General features: G+C 39.6%; 6 protein-coding genes and 1 non-coding gene across 9 annotated transcripts; 4 read left to right on the forward strand and 3 right to left on the reverse strand.

Moving 5' to 3' along the window:
• Positions 1 to 77: 77 nt before the first annotated feature.
• On the reverse strand, positions 78 to 148 carry TRNAG-GCC (transfer RNA glycine (anticodon GCC)). Its single transcript has one exon. It is a non-coding gene; the product is annotated as a tRNA-Gly (tRNA).
• A 60-nt stretch (positions 149 to 208) lies between these two features.
• mei-W68 (meiotic W68) lies at positions 209 to 2763 on the forward strand. Its single transcript, XM_065308012.1, has 4 exons — positions 209 to 342; positions 441 to 2054; positions 2114 to 2251; positions 2314 to 2763. Exons 2-4 carry the CDS (start codon positions 465 to 467, stop codon positions 2614 to 2616), a joined length of 2031 nt encoding a protein of 676 aa, XP_065164084.1. The 5' UTR covers positions 209 to 342; positions 441 to 464; the 3' UTR covers positions 2617 to 2763.
• La (La autoantigen-like) lies at positions 2759 to 4113 on the reverse strand. Its single transcript, XM_065308015.1, has 2 exons — positions 3681 to 4113; positions 2759 to 3617 (listed from the first exon to the last, which is right to left on the reverse strand). Exons 1-2 carry the CDS (start codon positions 3997 to 3999, stop codon positions 2899 to 2901), a joined length of 1038 nt encoding a protein of 345 aa, XP_065164087.1. The 5' UTR covers positions 4000 to 4113; the 3' UTR covers positions 2759 to 2898.
• A 275-nt stretch (positions 4114 to 4388) lies between these two features.
• LOC135796107 (NFX1-type zinc finger-containing protein 1-like) lies at positions 4389 to 7760 on the forward strand. Its single transcript, XM_065308011.1, has 5 exons — positions 4389 to 4629; positions 4711 to 4920; positions 4974 to 6595; positions 6652 to 6893; positions 6947 to 7760. Exons 2-5 carry the CDS (start codon positions 4719 to 4721, stop codon positions 7572 to 7574), a joined length of 2694 nt encoding a protein of 897 aa, XP_065164083.1. The 5' UTR covers positions 4389 to 4629; positions 4711 to 4718; the 3' UTR covers positions 7575 to 7760.
• A 119-nt stretch (positions 7761 to 7879) lies between these two features.
• LOC135796109 (early endosome antigen 1-like) lies at positions 7880 to 9488 on the forward strand. Its single transcript, XM_065308013.1, has 3 exons — positions 7880 to 8507; positions 8566 to 9071; positions 9130 to 9488. The coding sequence occupies exons 1-3, from the start codon at positions 8028 to 8030 to the stop codon at positions 9350 to 9352; spliced, it is 1209 nt and encodes a 402-aa protein (XP_065164085.1). The 5' UTR covers positions 7880 to 8027; the 3' UTR covers positions 9353 to 9488.
• A 135-nt stretch (positions 9489 to 9623) lies between these two features.
• On the forward strand, positions 9624 to 14241 carry CYLD (ubiquitin carboxyl-terminal hydrolase CYLD). The gene is made up of 6 exons (XM_065308010.1): positions 9624 to 10328; positions 10393 to 11107; positions 11566 to 11981; positions 12031 to 12676; positions 12726 to 13055; positions 13112 to 14241. The coding sequence occupies exons 1-6, from the start codon at positions 9900 to 9902 to the stop codon at positions 13306 to 13308; spliced, it is 2733 nt and encodes a 910-aa protein (XP_065164082.1). The 5' UTR covers positions 9624 to 9899; the 3' UTR covers positions 13309 to 14241.
• Positions 14057 to 18260, reverse strand: Maf1 (repressor of RNA polymerase III transcription Maf1). 3 transcript variants are annotated; one of them, XM_065308018.1, is made up of 4 exons: positions 18131 to 18260; positions 15854 to 16542; positions 15517 to 15794; positions 14057 to 15371 (listed from the first exon to the last, which is right to left on the reverse strand). In XM_065308018.1, the coding sequence occupies exons 2-4, from the start codon at positions 16193 to 16195 to the stop codon at positions 15302 to 15304; spliced, it is 690 nt and encodes a 229-aa protein (XP_065164090.1). In that variant the 5' UTR covers positions 16196 to 16542; positions 18131 to 18260; the 3' UTR covers positions 14057 to 15301. The 3 variants fall into 3 exon arrangements, with proteins under 3 accessions (XP_065164090.1, XP_065164089.1, XP_065164088.1); XM_065308017.1 differs by lacking the exon at positions 18131 to 18260 and adding an exon at positions 17508 to 17666; XM_065308016.1 differs by lacking the exon at positions 18131 to 18260 and adding an exon at positions 16627 to 17036.
• Positions 18261 to 18396: the final 136 nt, after the last annotated feature.

Here is an 18396-nt window from a genome sequence, read left to right on the forward strand (position 1 = left end):
ATAAATCGAAAGCGAAAAAAATGATTGCGTTATTTCAGATTTTTCCATTGTGTGTGTTTCTATGAGAAGCAAAACGTTGCATCGGCCGGGAATCGAACCCGGGCCGCCCGCGTGGCAGGCGAGCATTCTACCACTGAACCACCGATGCTACATAAAAGACTGTAAATTTTAGGGTGTTAAGCAAAATTTTAGTTCCAATTTTTATCATATGGCAGCACTGTCCATTTACTGCGACCGCGTTATTCAATTGTTTCAGCATATTTTTGATCAAACAAGTGGACATCTTAAATTCTGCAATTTAATTCTTATTACAAACTGTGACAGAAGTGTTTTAATCATTAAGTAAGTACTTTCCTGTATACTTATTTAGAATATAATTACACTATATGTAACACGTATAACTTCATTTCAAACTACATCGTTGTTGCTCATCGTTATAGCTTCATACCACTTAACAACCAAACATGTCGACCATTTCAAAATACTTTAAAGTTTCAAAAAAATCGCGCTCTTCACAACCCTGTTCATCATTTGGATCAGAAAAGGTCCGCAGGTGGATTGAACGAATGCATTCCTATGGCAGTAGTAATCAACACACAAGTGAATCGAATATTACTGAACAGAATGACGATGCAGGTGAATTAGACTGGGATGATGTTGGCAGTATAATTTCTACATCTCGCAATTCCAAATCACAAATACAACGTGACACATCCAAAATCACTACCAGGAAAAGAAAACACAACGTCTTACAACCAGTGAATGATTTCGTGCGTCCCCTGTCGCCACCCATCACTCCAAAAACACCCAAAAAATTCACACCGTTGGTTTTGATTGACAACCGAAAGCCGTCTCAATCAGATTGTTCCCAAGACATTTTCAATTCTTCAATTCCTCTTCCAGACTTGAACTCGTCTTTTACCAGCGTTGCTAGTTATCAAAATACACCTCTTGCAAATGTGGAAACTTGCTTCCAAAACATAAGTTCTTATCTAAACGAGATCAGTAGTTATTGTCCTTCGGAAGCATCTCAGCCTTGCAAGACAGTAGACCAAGAAATTCAAACTGACTTCAACTCTTCCGCCGAAGTTAATAACTCTCACTCAAACTGTCAACCTGTATATTCAAACTCTTTACTACCAAAACGTTCCTTCAACGAAAACTCAGTTGATCCCTTACTTGCCTTCACCGATCATCACTTGTTTATCACTTTAGTACACGATGAACACGTGCTGTTTGCAACCGATGACGATATTGACAAATACATCGACAGCCAAATGATTGAATCACGGAAAGACTTCTCGGTTGAAGTCGTCGCACTACTGGACTACACAATTGCGCCACATCAACCATCAAGCGTGCGGATGCTACAAAAAGGTTTGAATCGAATCATTAGTAAAGAAAACTTCAAAAGTCACACACAGTATAAACGAGCATCGTTGTTGAACACCAGCGATAAGATAAAGATTCAAATCCGCGCGTTATTCGCTAAATTAAATGATGATATTCAAAACAAGCGCAGGGTGCAAATCAAAGTCCCGAGAACTACCGCGACAAATACAGTTTATGAAGATGGTATTCTTCAGTTAGCAAGAGGAGAAAGAAAACAATTTTCTGTCCTCAAAGGGCGGACGAATATTGTTTTGTACTTACTCCGGAAAATATACGGTCTGTTGATGTTAAACACGCAAATTACACAAAGATCTATTTACTATCAGTTAAAATCACTGCTGCCACATGGAAAACTGTCGCAGCAACAAGTCTCTGACGGTTTGAATATTGCCAGCAGCATGCTGGGAACGTCGTATTCGTTTATGAACGTGTTATCGACAAGCAAAGGCTTGGTTTACGGTGATGTGACGCTTACGTTTGGATCGACTGCGATCAAGTGCAATGCACAGAATGGTACGCTTGTACCTATGGATTTAAATGACTTGCGAAAGGTTGAAACCACTGCTTATTTCATTCTGATCGTGGAGAAAGATACCGTGTTCCAGAAGTTGTTGGTTGATGATCTGCCGAATAAATTATCAAGGAATTTCATACTCGTTACAGTAAGTAAAACTTTTACTAGTTAAAAAATTACGATGATATTGTAATTTTAAAAATCTAGGGAAAAGGATATCCTGATATCAACACCAGGCGACTTTTGCATATTCTTTGGAAGTTGTTGGGTATTCCAATGTTTATGGTGGTAGATGCAGATGCTTACGGCATTGATATTTTCCTCACTTATAAATTTGGTAGTTTGGTAAGTATTTAAATTAAATTAAATTAAATAAAGCATATCTGCATGTAAAAATATGTTTTTAGAGTCATTGTCATATGAATCGTGAGCTAGCATTACCAAAGCTTAAATGGTTGGGTGTCTTGCCTTCTGAATTAAAAGACTACGCGGCGAAGACACTGCCTTTGAAACGTGGAGACTTGAAAAAGTTGAAATCAATGTTGACGAGACCATATTTCAAAAGCGGGTATAACGTGGCAATTTGCGACGAAATTAATGCTTTGATTCAAAACAAGAAAATGTGCGAGATTGAGGGCTTGTTTGAAAGTAACAAGTTCTTCGTTGAATATTATCTACCGATTAAATTGTATAAGCGTTCTTTTGTTTAAAACAAAAGCAAAAATTTAAGTTCCCAGAAGAAATATTTAATTTGATGTTTTTAAAACGTATTTTGAGAATTCTAGTTTGTTTTATATTTTATTAATATTATATTTTCAAATAAACTTCACTCAAATTTGAAGTAAACTATAATAACATTAATAGTTGTTTAATTCGACCATTCAATCGGCATTTACAAATATATAAGCATCGTGCAAATTGCTTAAAATCAATAATTATATGTTGCTCTCGTCAAAAACATGAAACTTAAATGTTTAACGCTTGAACTACAGTTAATCATGCGCGTGTTTCTTCGCCCGTGAATTATCCTTCTTAAAGTTACCCTTTCGCTTCTTGCCGAACTGTTTGGGCTTATGCTTCCTGGCGAACCTCTCTTTATTCCATTCCTGATAGTATTCCTTCTCTTCTTCATCATTGAGCAGATTCGCCTTGAACTCAAACTCTCCAACGGTGAATGCTCCATCAGTCAGCTTACCACAGAACGTTTCTCCTTCGTTCTCGCCGCGGAATCGCAAATGTCCCTCGACCTGTCCAGGTTTGAAATTGACATGAGCAAGTTCAAGCCCTGAGACATCTTTGACTTTCTCTTTGATGTCATCCCACACCAATTTCTCTGCAATGGTATTGCCTGCAAGCTTAACAACCGATTTGCTAGGGAATTCAAGTTTTGCTTCAACTTTTTCATCTTTGTGAGTTTTCTTGTTTTTCTTCTCTTTGCGTGCTTCAAACTCAGCTTTCTTTTCAGTCACAAATGCTTCCTGTGACATTGTCTGTAATACATTATCATTGTATTTTACACAGTCAAGAGCAAGGAACTTCTTGCAGTCATCTTCATTCTTGAATATGACATTAACTGATCCCTTGAACATGTTGCTGTTAGTGGCTTTGTCTTTATAGTGTCTCATGTTTAAAGAATCAATTGTGCCATGTGTGCGCATAAACTGCATAATATTATCAAAAGTTTCCGCTTTTGGAAATCCTTTGATATATACTGAAAATAAACCATATAATCATTAGTGAAAAATTAACTTTTTTAATATAATGAAGAAAATACCTGATCTGGGTAATAATTGTGCATTGTATTCTTCAGTTGTGAGATTGGGCAGGGGATTTTCCGATGACCGTCGCAATTTTTCTTTATCATCGCTTACTTCGATGAGTTTTGTTGTGGATTTGCCGATTGCTTCCACAATTGTTCCCTTGTCTTTTGATAAGTCGGCAAGGCGTTTGAAGGTTAGAAGCACGTCCAACGAAACCCAACCGCCTTCGGCTTTCTCGATTGTTTCCTTCAAGAATTTGTCGCGTGGCAAATTGATGTCCCCAAAGTAGTATTCCAATTGCGTAATGATTTTCTGTTCCAAATCGTTTGCCATTTTGCGAAATGTGTGTTTCCCACGTTTTCGACTCAGAAACACGTGGAACGCGCGGAACTTGTTTGAACACAGCAGACACGAACAAGCTTTAGGTTGGAAATGACAGAATATTAGCAAAGTACAAGCCAGAAACGACGTATACCCCGGCAACCATTAATACACAACTTAATTTTATTTGATAAAATCAAAAACGCAATATATTTGTACTTATTTAAATGTTTCATTTACTTATAATACCATTAAAATATCTTAAAGCCTAAGACATAATTTTAATAGATGATATTTAGGAGTTTATTTCAATACGTTTTATAAGTTGCCGTTAGTTCTGTCGTGTTCCGTCGCAATGCGAAGTCGCTCGAGCGTGAGTACTACGCACGCGCTCTGCGTTGGTTGCTAAAACCGTAAAAAACGATTTCGAAACTTTACCCAGTATGGGAATACCCGGAGTATATAAATTTATATTTAAATGCCTTCGCAAAGGTTATGTGTTACATTATTGACTGCTTAGTTGTAACGTAGTCTAGTCGATATTCAGTGCTGGTAACGTTAACTACGTTGAATTTTGAGTTGTACCTAAAATATGATGCAATGATTGCAATATATTGTGAAATGTGCTGAAAATTATAAAAGGTATGTGCATAGTAGTAATGTAATAAAAAACAGTTTTTAATGTTATAATTGTATTAATTAATTTGCCGTATCTAATTTCAGGATTAACTATGTACGATTTTCATAATATTGACGTGTATCCTACTGCACAAGAGATTACTAAGCAGATATCGCCCAATCTACCCCAAAATATAGTACGTGGGCCGTATCAAAACGTTCGTCACTATCTAGACGTGCATTACCGCTTACTGCGCGAAGATTTCGTCGCTCCTTTAAGGAAGGGACTTTGCGAATATTTGGAGGCGACTAGAGGTATAAATATATTTGCATTGCACGATCGATCTTTTATCGTATTTGTTTTGCAGAGCGGCGTGAACCGAAGCATTCCGACATAACTGTTTACAAGAGTGTCCGATGTTTGGGCGCGATCCCAAACACCAAACGGGATGGCCTTCTTGTACAGGCATTCAAGCCAAACACCATCGACGATCCGGATCGATTTATGTTCGGATCACTGGTGTGCCTCACGTTGGACATAACATTCACCAACATTATATTCGGAAGAATCATCGAAGGGGGCAAAGAGTACATTAAGAAAGGTCAACTTGGATTGGCGTTTGAAAATGGCAAGCCAAGAACAAACCAGTTATATATTATGGTTGAGTGCAATACTTATTTTGAACCATACTATCATGTATTAAGCGCACTTAAAAAAATCGAGGAGCACTGCTTTCCATTCAAGGAGTATCTGATCGACATGCGCACCGAGACTAAATTACCTGATTATCTACCATGGGGGATGCACCTTGAGGCGAATAGCGCAGAAAAAACATTGAATCCCAGCCAGCTAGCTGCGTATAGGGCTGCATTGTCAAGTAAATTCTGCTTGGTGCAGGGCCCGCCGGGTACGGGCAAAACTTTCCTTGCTTTGCAGATAACTCGCCGATTGTTGCAACGAAAGAGTTTGTGGAAAGGCGGTCCGCTGCTTGTTATTTGCTATAAGAATCACGCATTGGATCAGTTCCTGGAAGGCCTGCTGGACAGTACCCAACATTTGGTGCGCGTTGGTGGACAATGCCAAAGCGAGAAATTGAAACAATATACAATTGACAATTGGCGTGAACGGTACAAGCTTGCAAATCGTTATCCCAGAATCAATGGAGATTTGTCAATACTGAAACGGATGGATGTTGTTGGCATGACTACGACATGCGCGGCGCGAATGTTCGAAACTCTCCAGGATTTAGCGTGTCCGATTGTAATCGTTGAGGAGGCAGCCGAGTGCCTCGAATCACATATCATCACTGCGCTAAATCCTAAATGCAAGCATCTTATTCTCATTGGGGACCACAAGCAGCTGCAGCCGTCGACCGCAGACCACGACATCGGCAAGAAGTACAAACTTGGCGTGAGTCTGTTCGAACGCATGGTCATGAATGGTGTGCAATGTCATACGCTCAACGTGCAACATCGCATGCACCCACAAATTGCGAATCTGGTGAGTCCTGCAATTTATCCGTCCTTGGAGAACCATGAGTCTGTATACAAGTATGAAAGTATACGCGGTATCGACGCGCCACTGTTCTTCATCACACACGACCATCGCGAATCGCAGCCGGATGGGAAGAATAGTTCCAGCAAGAAAAACCACTTCGAAGCGGAGTATCTCATCCGCTTGGCACGATATCTTGTCCTGAACAGGTATGATGTTTCAAGGATAACCATTATCGCAGCGTATGCCGCCCAGAAGTCTCTGCTGATGGATCTGAAAAAGAAGCATTCAAGCTTAGAGAACATACGCATATGTACCCTGGACGGCTTTCAAGGCGATGAAAGCGATATCATACTGTTGTCGCTGGTGCGCAACAATGGGCAGGGTGATATCGGCTTCCTCAATTTAGAAAACCGCGTATGTGTTGCTTTGTCAAGAGCGAAGCATGGTATGTACATTATGGGCAACATGTCTCAACTGCGCAAAGCCAGTTCGGTAAGCAAGTACGACAGCCTTTAAAGCAATCAAATATATTTGAATATTTCATGCAGATATGGCGCGATGTGCGCAAAATTCTGCAAAAATACAACGCCCTTGGTTCTCATCTCACTGCTCGTTGCGTTAACCATCCTGAAAGCGTGACACATCTTCGTGATACCACAGATTTTGATAAGGTTTCCAATGGCGGATGTCTGAAGGTCTGCGGGAAGCAATTGACATGCGGTCACCAGTGCACTAAGTTGTGCCATAGGTCATCTCACAGGAAAGAAAACTGTAATTTACCATGCATGCGGTAAGTTTTGAATCTTGATATTGTTGCAAACATTACCTCAGATTTCTGTTTAGGGTGTTGTGTGAATTTGGTCATGTTTGCCCTGACAAGTGCTTCATGGTATGTGACAAATGTACAGTGTCCATGGTGAGAACGTTGAGCTGTGGTCACAAGCAAACCGTTCCTTGCCACCTATCTACCCAAAAGGTTCTCTGTAATTCCACAATTTCAACCACGCTGCCGTGTGGCCACAAAACTAGCATACGGTGCTACCAATCTCCTCGAGATGTTCTGTGCTATAGCACAATATTTATCACGTTGCCATGCGGCCATGAAACGAGCATCCCATGCCACCAGTCTACTCAAAAGGTTCCCTGTCTTTCCACAATTTCAACCACGCTGCCGTGTGGCCACAAAACTAGCATACGGTGCTACCAATCTCCTCGAGAGGTTCTGTGCAATACCCCAATATCTATCACGTTGCCATGCGGCCACGTAAACGAAATCCCATGCTACGAGTCATCACAAACTGTTCTTTGTAATTTTGTAAAATCTATCACTCTGTCATGCGGTCACGGAAGGCCCATCACATGCCATCGGTCTTCCCAAGTGGTTCGCTGTTATGTCCAATTTCCAAGACGCTGTCGTGGGTCCAACCAATCATTTGCCCGCAGACTTCTTGAAGAGTGTTCTATAATGTGAACACAGCTAAAACTAACAAGTCACAACCAAAATGAGTTGCTGCAGTTTAAAATAATAAAATAAAATAACTAATCATGTACTTATAATATGTTAACAATTTCATTCAGTTTCATCTATTTCGATATTTTTATCCAACTAGATGTTTATTGAATTCTCTTATACGAAAAATAAACTGTTGGTTCTTTATCGCATCGAGTTTTTGAGTTGAGGTCTATACCAGCCTACACCAAGAGGATTTGAATTGCTTTTTGAACGTGGACTTACAAATCAACCACCAAAGGCGCTGCTGTATGGCGCGAACTGCATGAACACCGACCGCCTGTTTTTAACGGTTAACGCGCTGACAGTGAAATTATTTAAATATTTAAAATCTAATTATTAATTGAGATAAATCTGGTCATAATCAGAAATTTGTGATTTCATTTGTATTTAATCAACATCCACGTGTTTACTATGTCCAGAGACGATATGATTAGGGAAATACTCGAATTAAGAGAAAAGTGCAGGAATAACCAAAAATTTTTAAAAAGTCAGACTAAACAAATCCATGATGCAAAAGAGGAATTGTCTAGACTTACAACCACCAACGGGGAGCAAATTAAGCAACTAGAACAATTGAAGATAGGTGCAGATGACAAACGAAATGTGCTCCAAAAGGAACATGCTGCACTAGCTGCAGAAGTTCACAGTATGCAGCACCAAAATGATGAAGAAATTGATAAACAAAAATCAGTCTTACTCACAAGGCAGATTTATTTGAAGAAATGCCAAGAGGACATAAATCTAGCTAAACAGGAAACAGTTCCAGATAAACCATGTAATTCTACCAGTGGAATTCAAGTATTACTTGATGTGCAAAACCAAAGGGATAACTTGAAAGATGAAGCAGCAAAACAAGTAGTTGATAATGAAGTGCTCCTTTCTAAATTCAAAGTAGCTATGTTTTCTTTACACTAATTCTCTTATTTATTATAAAACTGCAACTTTGTAGGCAGCCCAGGAAAGTCACAAAATCCTAGATGAGAAATGTGAACATAATAAAACACACATGCAAGAAGCCTCTTCACTGAAAGAACTCCTTGAATGTGATTTAATGGCATTAAAAGCCGAATTTCATGGTTTGGATGTGCCTGAAGTTGATAACAGGCCAAAATCACTGTTTGATGAAGTCAATGATGGTAGAGAAGTGCTCCAAACAAATGTAGTCAAGTTGAATGACAACTACATTGATATGTCCAAGAAACAGAGTAGTTTGATGCAACAATTAAATAGTTTACAACAGGAAAAGAAACACCTGAAACACAAGTGTGAAGAAAACAGAAGAGATAGTCATTTTGATAAATTTCTTATACAATGCACTTACAAGGATTTCGTTGCTGTACTTCCTGGCCTTGATGAGGAACTAAAAACTCTGATTAAAGAGCGTGAATATCTACATAACAATGTTAGCAAAGGTGAAAGAAGTGTTCAGTTCTTTCAAGTTATTGACAAAATCAAGTAAGCCAACCACTCATCGTAATTTAGGCTTGATTTTATCATTACATTTTTGTTGTAGTCGCAAAATTAAAGACCTGGATCCGAAAATAATAAAGGAGAGTTGTGAAAATTCTAATTTACAGTTTAAAATAACTAAGAAAGAGAAAGAATTGGGAAGCTTGCAAGAAAAAGTTAAAGAGATGCATACAATCAATGAGGGTTTAAAGACTGATATTGAGTTGGTAGATTGTCAAGAAGTTAATGATAAGTTGGTTTGCATATGTTCAGTGCAAAAGAAATAAAATTGACAGTAAAATTACAATTATTCAAAGTTTATCATGTTTATGTAATAGATCTTTGGTTAAATAGGTGTATAATTGTTGAATTGCTGTTCGAAAATGCTAAACTAATAAAATAATTCATTCAGTACCATGAAAATGTGGCGTTTCTGTATCATTTTTACCTCAATCATGATTTGATGTATTTTGATTGCATTTTGTGCACTTCAAGGTCATCAATGTCAAACGTTGTACACCGCCTTGTGATTGGTTCGATCGCGTTGTTTTCACATTGTTTTGCTTGTATTTCTTGTGTATACCTGTCAAGCTCGCTGACAGATATGGACAGAAGTGTCGCGGCGCGTACGTTTTTTCGTGTTTTTATGTTTTAATGACTCATTATCGCTCGACGGCGGTGTGGGCGCTCGCATTAGAATAATTCCGCCTAGATAATTGCTACAAATATGACCTACTTCCTAAAGTTTTAGAGTATCATCAGCCGCAAGCTGCGAACGGACACGTTACATCCGCCAATGCGAACGGTAAAAATACGATTCACAACTCCGAGAGGATGGAGATTAAGCTGAACAACAGCTACGGCATCCTTACCAAGAATGAGCTGATTGTGGAAAGCACCAAGGGACAAAACAAACGCACCGCGCTCCTGGGCCAGATAGTCAAAATCGACTGTGTGCTGGAGAACCAAGAGGACTATAACATCCGTTTCCTTAAAGATGTTGACACCTGGGAGAGCACATCCTTCACCTGCCCAATGCAGTCGGTGGAGTCAGTGGATGAGCGATTCTGGACGTTCCTGGCAGCAGTCACGTCGCCAAAAGAAAGAGTAAAACTTGCTATAAACAAACAGAGAGTAAGCAAACTGCTTCAGATCACCACTGATGTTGTGGTTGGTTTCAATGGGGATGAAGTTTATCTAGGCACTGTTAAGTTTATTGGCAATGTCAAGGGCATGGGCAAATGTTTTGGCATTCAGTTACATGTAAGTATACTCATCACAAACAACAACAAATGTTTTGATGTGTCATCGGTTGATTTTCAAACAGGAGAAAAAGATTAGCAATACCTGCGATGGTTCCTGCGCCGGCATTCAATACTTTCACTGTCTTCCTGGGTATGGTGTTTTCACAACAGCAGATAAGATCATTCCCTACACGTACGGCTCAACATACTCCGCAAACGACGACGCTAATAATGAACCAGCTACAAAAATCGAAAATGCAACACACATTGACGAGTATGAATCACTCGTGCAGAAAAACATTTCAAGAATATCACTGCAAGAACCAAGCACGAGCGCCGTCAATGGCACGCTCAACAATCAAAATGGTAAAAGCAGCAGGACGAAGGTGAAATCCTCGCCGAGTTTGCAAGCGTTAATGAATGAAAACTCAGTGAATACAAACAATGACTTCGATCAGAATAGTATACTACAGTCAGAGAATATATACCTTTTGGAGAAAGCGCGACACGTCAACGGGAAAAGACCGGTGGATTTAATCGAAGCGATTGGTAGCTGGAGCCCGAATATGAACTCCACAGCGACGAATGATAAAGATTACAAGAGGTACTTCAACGCGATCGATGGCCACGGCTCAAATACATTGAGCATGAATGGTCGCAACGGAAAGGTGAAGAATGTTAATAATTCGTTGATTAATGGCAGCGCGAGCAAGACTATGCCGCGAAAATTCAAGAATATCGGCGGTGGCAGCGAGAAAGTAAAACAATCAAACAGCAAGTTCTACATTGACGATCACGGTAAGTCTATGCTTAAATTTAAATTTACTGAACGCCTGCGCGTGTCTCATGCGTGGCTGGCGGTGGTGGTGGTGGTCAGCGGCATATTTATAATTATAGCCCGAGCTATATTTAAAATTACAAGCTGCGTGCTTTCGTTTTTCGCGTTTCGAATGCCGAGAAAATGTCGCACAAAAACATTAAAGACCTCAAACTACTAATTAGCAATGCGCATAATAGTGAAACGTACTCGAACGGCAATTTCATGTTCGACGAACCTTTGTACTACAATAATGTGGATGAATTGCCGCCGGCGATAACGAATTTTCGGCATAAATTTTTGGATAAACCGGAAGTGGAAGTGCCGCGATTAGTGCCAGTGCCATACCATGATGATGATGACACGTTTAATGATGAAATCTACGAAAATACCAACTCCGGCGGCGAAGTGTACGATAATTTGCCGCTGTTTGTTATAGAATTGAACGAGAGGTTGGAATTGGCGAGGAAAACACTTCCATCAACTTCAGCGGCGGCGGCTGTACAAGAAGATGTTCACTTTGCGGAGCCATTACCTAACGAAACGAATGATTTGGTTATTGGGTCCATGGTCGAGGTGCTTAACGATGTTTCAGAAGAACCACTTTATGGTGTGGTGCGATGGATGGGAAAAGAAGAAGGGTCGAATTTTGTCGTCGCTGGTGTTGAATTAGAGGACGAACCTGTGCATCTACCGCTAACTCTATCAGATGGCACGTACAAGGGCCGAAAGTTGGTGGAATGTTCGGGAGATCGCGTTCTTTTCGTGCCCATTACACAATGTCACAAGGATTCGCGGTTTCAGGACGGCATTCCTACTCCGGTGCATACTGCGTCTGAGAAAACATTTGGAAAAGTAAGTTTACACTAAAAAATATGATTTTATATAAAATAATTTCATTTAGGACTGTCCTGTTATACCTGGTGCTGTCCCACCGTTAATTATGAAAACCGAAGAAGATGTCGAAGCAGTCTGTGGACAGTTCCGTGGCATTCAAGGCCGTAACAATTCTTGTTACCTAGACGCCACGTTATTTGCAATGTTCACCTATACGGCTGTTTTCGACAACTTGTTGTTCCGCCCTAGAGAAGCCAAAGATATACCAGAATACGAAGAAGTACAAAGAGTGCTGCGTGAAGAGATCGTCAATCCACTCCGGAAGAATCTCTTTGTGCGTGCGGACAGAGTGATGAATCTACGGCAGCTGCTCAATCGTCTTAGTTCCGTCTCCGGTCTGATGAGCGAAGAGAAAGATCCCGAGGAGTTTCTCAATTCTTTGCTGGCGCAGATTCTGAAGGCTGAGCCATTCTTGAAGCTCAATTCCGGGCAGGATGCTTACTATTATCAGTTGTTTGTTGAAAAGGATGACGAGTTGAAGCTGCCTACGGTGCAGCAGTTGTTTGAGCAGAGTTTTCTCACGAGTAATATCAAGTTAAGAGAGGTGCCTGCATGTTTGATTATACAAATGCCGCGATTCGGTAAGAGTTTCAAGATGTATCCGAGGATTCTCCCATCGCAATTGTTAGATGTGACGGATATAATCGATAACTGTAAGTGTATACATGTTAAAACTTAACATATTGATGATTTGTTTTGTAGCGCCGCGTCAATGTACTGTGTGTGGTAAACTGGCTGAGTTTGAATGTCGTGATTGTTTCGGCGAGTGCGGTGAAGGCCTGGAGAGCACCGCATTCTGCAATTCCTGCTTAGAGATGGCGCATAAACATCTACGGAAGAGTCACAAGCCGGTAGCGCTTGAAGTGCCGCCGGATTTTGCGATTATTTCCGATCATTGTCCACCGCCACGGTTGTACATGGAACTTTTCGCTGTTATTTGCATAGAGACTTCGCATTACGTCGCATTTGTTAAGTGTGGTGCTGGACATGAAGCGCCATGGTGCTTTTTTGATTCAATGGCGGATCGTAAAGGTAAAATATCATTGGTTATTTTATAATTAAGAATGTGGTAATATTAATATTTCTAGGTGAGTTAAATGGCTATAATATCCCCGAAATGGTGGCTTGCCCTGACGTTTCAAAATGGCTGTCGGATGAGCAAGCTTGCCGTGAGCTACACGACAATTCTGTTCTGGATAGACATTTACCGGAGCACGCGAGGCGTCTGCTGTGCGATGCCTACATTTGCATGTACCAAAGTTCCGACGTCATGATGTACAATTAGATTGCGTCTGACAACATCACGAGTATTGATCAAGGATTTCATAATCCTTCAAAGGGTAAAACAGGTTATTTTTGATTTGTTATCATTCACACAGCAAAAGCTATGAATTTCGTTTCAGTTTTCTAAATCTAAACAAATCATTTATCAAAGAAAATATCTAGGAAATTTGTTAACGAATCCAAATTCATTGACAACCACTAAGAAATATCTAGTAAAACTAGCAAATCTGTTGACTCTATCTCAAAAGAAAAACTGTTGGTTATTGAAGTATTATATATCAGCGTGAGAAACGCGCAGGCACTAACAAAATTATTTATTATCTTAACTGACTTATCAACTAACGAGAGAACTATTAAGTTTACAAGTATTTCAAATGTTTATTTATGATTATACGATAAATTACGATGAATTTTATTCGAAGATATCGACACTGGAAAACCATTGGGCATTTTCCGATCGAAAGAGATTACTAAGTTAAGCTAGGGAATAAGCAAACAGATGAGGATTGCCGGCTGTAAATGTATGTCGCTTCTTCTCACTCATTACTACACGGCTAGCTGATGTTATTTTTACTAGAATGGAGAATTAGTTATTATTGCATTTGTTTCGAGTCACCACTGACTAATACGACACTTTAGAGGCGCTGCTGTAATTGTTAGTTAGCGAACACATGATAACGATATTTATTACTGATATATAATATATATATATACAGCTATGTATTTGATATTTTTGATTGTTGCGATGATTCGGCAAAGAAGTTTATTTAAACGTTTATATTTTGTGTTATCATCATTCTAGCGAACTAAGTTTAATTGTTTAAGGTACACAATGTTATGTTACTTAATATCTGAGATAAACAACTATTACAATAATTGATAAAAATTGGATAAAGATAAAACAAATCGAAAAATATAATTTATTCTTGCATAATTCTTCATCATATGCTTGCGTTCTTTTCGATCCCGCTTTTTATTCCGTCAAAAACATTCAATTTGCGTCGTGCTACGCTGAAATCGCATTGCTTTTTAGATGTTCTTTAAGTTTATCATACAAATTAACAACCAGCTATGCATAAATTACTAAATATTTTGAGATTATGGATGAATAACTGATCCACAACCAAAAAACCAATTGTTTTTTATCAGTTGATTGTTGATTTGTATTAAAATGCGCGATTTTGCACGAAATTTCTTGATTCCTTGTCATGAGATCAAATCTACTGTATTTAAACTTCATTGATACAAATAAAATTAGCAATAAACACTACTTCTGGGGGTATAAGCAGCAAAGTCGTATAATAAAATAACTAACTCATTAAAATGAATGCTTGCCGGTTGTATTTTTCCTGTTGTGAATGGTTGCTTAAAATAGCAAGAAACAAATTAGACGCATTTTTCTAACCAACCAATCAATCAATATGATGAACCGTTGACAAGCATCCATGCATTCATTATGTTATAGTGTTAGATCTTAAGATAGATACGTAAAACTACTATCAGTGCTAGAGATGGGCTCTGTACGTTCATAAACATAAAAACAATGCCATCATCTGAAATTCTCACATATCGCGAGATAAGTGTGCCGAGTGTAAACAATCCGCGCATGATCAACACTTATTTAAATAACGAATTCATTTCATCAACTTGGTTGAATTGTTTTAATTGTAACATTATACACTAAGGGCGTAAATTTGTACTTTTGCTCTCACCAAAAGATTGTTTCCTCTCTCGTTGTCGCACAGGTTGATATCGTTTGCTAACACAGTTTGGGACAGGGAAACATATGAATGCCCAACCGGTTGTAAACATTTCGTCGTTTTGGTTTGTCGCTTGCGCTAACCCTCATCACAGTTAGCTTTTTTGTTTCTTTATCCGTCATTTCCATTAGTTGATATATATACTTACTTCAAATGGGCTAAAAATACGAAATAATACGCAACCATCTTTCACCTAATTGCAATTATTGTTGTCGCGTGGTTGCTTTAGAATAATTACTCGGCGAAATCTTCGTCTTCCATTGCGAAGTCACTTCCAAAACCAGAATCCACAGCGTAAATCGGACTAGACGTGAGAACAGAGAGAAAAAATGAATAAACACACAAGTCAACTCAAATAAAAATCAACGATTCAAGGTCGTATGATGTATGCGCGTGCCGTGCTTTCTCTTTAAGGTAACACCAACAAAACAAGTTTACTAGTATCTTACTTGATGGCCCTGCACGTGAAAAACACAATGCGCTTGAGTCGCTTATTGTAGAAGAAATAATTGAAACTCCACAGGCAGCCGTCCTCGCCGTACGGATCCGAGCCGAGGTCAGGATTGTACGAATAGATATCGCATTCGTTCAGTTCGATCTCGTCCTCGACGGCGGCCCACAGCTGCTGATTCAGGTGCTTGTAGTGTTCGCGTGCTGTGGTTGTCAAATTGGTGTCAATTGCTGATAAAACCCATTTTAGGGACGGCTCCTTGGAGAATTCATGACTCTAAAAGAGTATAAATTCAATTTTATGTTGTTTTGTAAATAAAAATGAAGGTAAATCACCTTGACATCCATAAAATCATAATCTGGAAAAGCAGAGTTCAACGTCGCAATCAAATAGAACAAAGTCTTGCGACTGATCGTGTCGCAAAGCGGTCCATCCTCATCGCCGGAGATACTTCGACTGTACGTAGACCGACCGGGTGAAACACCCTGCGGTGGGCTGAGCGCTTGTAAATCATTGGGATGCACACCCTCGGAATTAAAGCGTTTGTACATTGCCTTATCACCGCCCGCCATCTTGCAGGAGTAGCTCTCGATGCGACCGACGATCTGTGAATCCCCGGTCTCGATGCACAACGCATTGTTGATGGCTTCGAAAGTGGTACTCTCAAGCAGCTTCATGATTATTCCAATTGGATGTCGATACTTTTTGCTCACTTGTAATAGCTTGTAAATAACTTTTAGTTTAAACCGGAAGCGGTCATATTGTAGCGCCTTATATTGAATAGGCGGTCGGGAAACACTGCACGGTAAAGTTTTTGAACATAGCTGTGGGGTGTATGAAGATGCCTTTTCTCTTCGAGTGCTGCAAGCTGATGGCCGTCGTCGTTGGTACGAGAGTGCGCTTCACCGATTTCTTACTGAGGAGATGATTTGGGCACATTACAGATCTTTGCGCGCGTATTCCTTGCAACTGGTTGTGGTTTTCCGTGTTATTTGTTGCGCACTTGTTTCAGATCCAATTAAACCTATAAGAATATGAGAGTTGAGATGTTATTGCGACAGTCCATTGGCGATGGGACAAGAATGAGTGTGTAGCTAAAAATAATTACCGAAGCCGCTGCGTCGCCGCGATCGTAATCCCCGTTGCGTGCGACTACTCCAACGCACTGTTTACCGCGGTGAGCTCGCGAATGTTTGTATACAAAAATGGACGCGGCCAAACAAAGGACGATCGGCAGGCTTGGCGGAGGGCAAGAATCCCGGACGGGAGTGTGTGTGAGAGAGAGATGCACGACAGGCGCACAAACGGCACAAACGCGAACTCGTTTCGTCAGTGTTCAGAATACTCCGTCGATTCAGACATGATTTCGCACTCACTGATTGATCTAACTGCACTAATTCCTCAAGCTACGAGCTGTTCGGTGACGGTTTTTTTCCAGGTCAAAGCTAATCAACTATACGTAACGTACGGGACCGGAGTTCTCTCTCTGCGAACTGTGAATAACTGACTGACCCGAACGGTTCGGGTAGGACTCGGTTAACCGATGCCAAGCGAGCGCTGTTGCCAAGTTGCAAATCAAACGCGATTACAAAACTTGAAACGAAAAGCAAAGAAAAAACAGTTTTATAACTTAATTAACAACACAATAAAGATAATAAACATGTATGTATTTTATAGTAAAAATACAATATTAATCTATTTAAAACTTGTTTTTAAGGTGAAATCAACTAAAAACGATAAAAATCTTACACTGTTGGCAATTGTACACTACAAGGCGTAGAATATTGCGAATAGAATTAATTAACCGTTTTACTCATTAATATTACATTGTTCACAGTCTAAAAAGTGTCGAAACGCGTCGCTTTTCAATTAATTCAGCGAATGCGCGTAAACAATGCAAAATACACGCATTATTCCATTTTTTTGTAAAAACATTTATCTTGTTGTACCGGTAGTAGCATACCTTTATAATTCATACGATTCACTTACCTTAAACAAGGCAATCAAACTTGCAAAACAGTAACTTTCTATTCAGTTCCATACGTTTCGTAGTGAATCTAAACTGAGTCAACGTTTCGCGCGTCGCTTGTTGCTAGGGCGCGCGCATAAGGAGCGGTTTTGTTTTGCTTTCATTTTGCGCGCTCGTTCGATGCACGCCAGCGTCGCGAAACTCGAACTTCGCGGTTTCCAGGGCGTCGAAACGTGACTTCACGACAAACACGACCATACACAACCGTACAAACCGCAAACTCAGCTGTGTGTGACGCATATAAATAAATTTTAATTCAATACGAACGAGACGCGTGAATGATTGTGTAAATATTTATCGTTGAGCCGTAACAGTTCATAAGCGCACAATAATATGTTTGTTTTATGAAATACATCTCAATGCATACAGTTTATGCAATTTTATATCCAAGTTTTGCTTATATTATGCAACTCAAAGTCAGATACAAACAAAGCGTTGATTTCATAAAGTTAAATATTACGTGTTGTAGATGAAAGAATTGGTTACACTACGTATAATATTAACTGTATGCAACCCAACATACACAGTTTTCTTGCAATGAACGTAATTAACTTAAAATAAACATGAAAATAAATTCTCTTACCGTAATAACTCATGAAACTGTTCATTAAGGTCTAGCATTAGAGGTTTTTTATAGACCCAACAGGATGAACATCTTTGTTGTCTTTTTTCGAGTCACCAGCTCAAGATAACTTTCATTCCAAGTTTTCCAACACGAATATGAAGCTGCAGCAACGCCAGCGTGAGCGTTTAATCTTGTTTTCGTTTTTATTTTGAACTTATTTATAACTCGCATTGAGCACCAAGCGTTTTGACCAGGACCAGCAGCTTTCTTTGCGCGCTTAGAAC

This window comes from Atheta coriaria, unplaced genomic scaffold (assembly GCF_025399875.1).
Source record: "Atheta coriaria isolate IRGN ID8LTWV9N9 unplaced genomic scaffold, Caltech_Dcor_3.1 hic_scaffold_7_pilon, whole genome shotgun sequence".
Classification (NCBI taxonomy): domain Eukaryota; kingdom Metazoa; phylum Arthropoda; class Insecta; order Coleoptera; family Staphylinidae; genus Dalotia; species Dalotia coriaria.

Coding starts and splice junctions, on each gene's coding strand:
- LOC135796107 (XM_065308011.1), top strand. CDS start 4,719: ATGTACGATTTTCATAATATTGACGTGTATCCTACTGCACAAGAGATT. Junction 4,921..4,973: donor ATATTTGGAGGCGACTAGAG/GTATAAATATAT, acceptor TTTGTTTTGCAG/AGCGGCGTGAACCGAAGCAT. Junction 6,894..6,946: donor TGTAATTTACCATGCATGCG/GTAAGTTTTGAA, acceptor ATTTCTGTTTAG/GGTGTTGTGTGAATTTGGTC.
- mei-W68 (XM_065308012.1), top strand. CDS start 465: ATGTCGACCATTTCAAAATACTTTAAAGTTTCAAAAAAATCGCGCTCT. Junction 2,055..2,113: donor GGAATTTCATACTCGTTACA/GTAAGTAAAACT, acceptor TTAAAAATCTAG/GGAAAAGGATATCCTGATAT. Junction 2,252..2,313: donor CTTATAAATTTGGTAGTTTG/GTAAGTATTTAA, acceptor ATATGTTTTTAG/AGTCATTGTCATATGAATCG.
- Maf1 (XM_065308018.1), bottom strand. CDS start 16,195: ATGAAGCTGCTTGAGAGTACCACTTTCGAAGCCATCAACAATGCGTTG. Junction 15,795..15,853: donor ATGATTTTATGGATGTCAAG/GTGATTTACCTT, acceptor ATACTCTTTTAG/AGTCATGAATTCTCCAAGGA. Junction 15,372..15,516: donor TTCACGTGCAGGGCCATCAA/GTAAGATACTAG, acceptor TCTCACGTCTAG/TCCGATTTACGCTGTGGATT.
- La (XM_065308015.1), bottom strand. CDS start 3,999: ATGGCAAACGATTTGGAACAGAAAATCATTACGCAATTGGAATACTAC. Junction 3,618..3,680: donor ACAATTATTACCCAGATCAG/GTATTTTCTTCA, acceptor GTTTATTTTCAG/TATATATCAAAGGATTTCCA.
- CYLD (XM_065308010.1), top strand. CDS start 9,900: ATGGAGATTAAGCTGAACAACAGCTACGGCATCCTTACCAAGAATGAG. Junction 11,108..11,565: donor GTTCTACATTGACGATCACG/GTAAGTCTATGC, acceptor TGTTTGTTATAG/AATTGAACGAGAGGTTGGAA. Junction 13,056..13,111: donor TTCAATGGCGGATCGTAAAG/GTAAAATATCAT, acceptor TAATATTTCTAG/GTGAGTTAAATGGCTATAAT.
- LOC135796109 (XM_065308013.1), top strand. CDS start 8,028: ATGTCCAGAGACGATATGATTAGGGAAATACTCGAATTAAGAGAAAAG. Junction 8,508..8,565: donor TGCTCCTTTCTAAATTCAAA/GTAGCTATGTTT, acceptor GCAACTTTGTAG/GCAGCCCAGGAAAGTCACAA. Junction 9,072..9,129: donor CAAGTTATTGACAAAATCAA/GTAAGCCAACCA, acceptor TTTTTGTTGTAG/TCGCAAAATTAAAGACCTGG.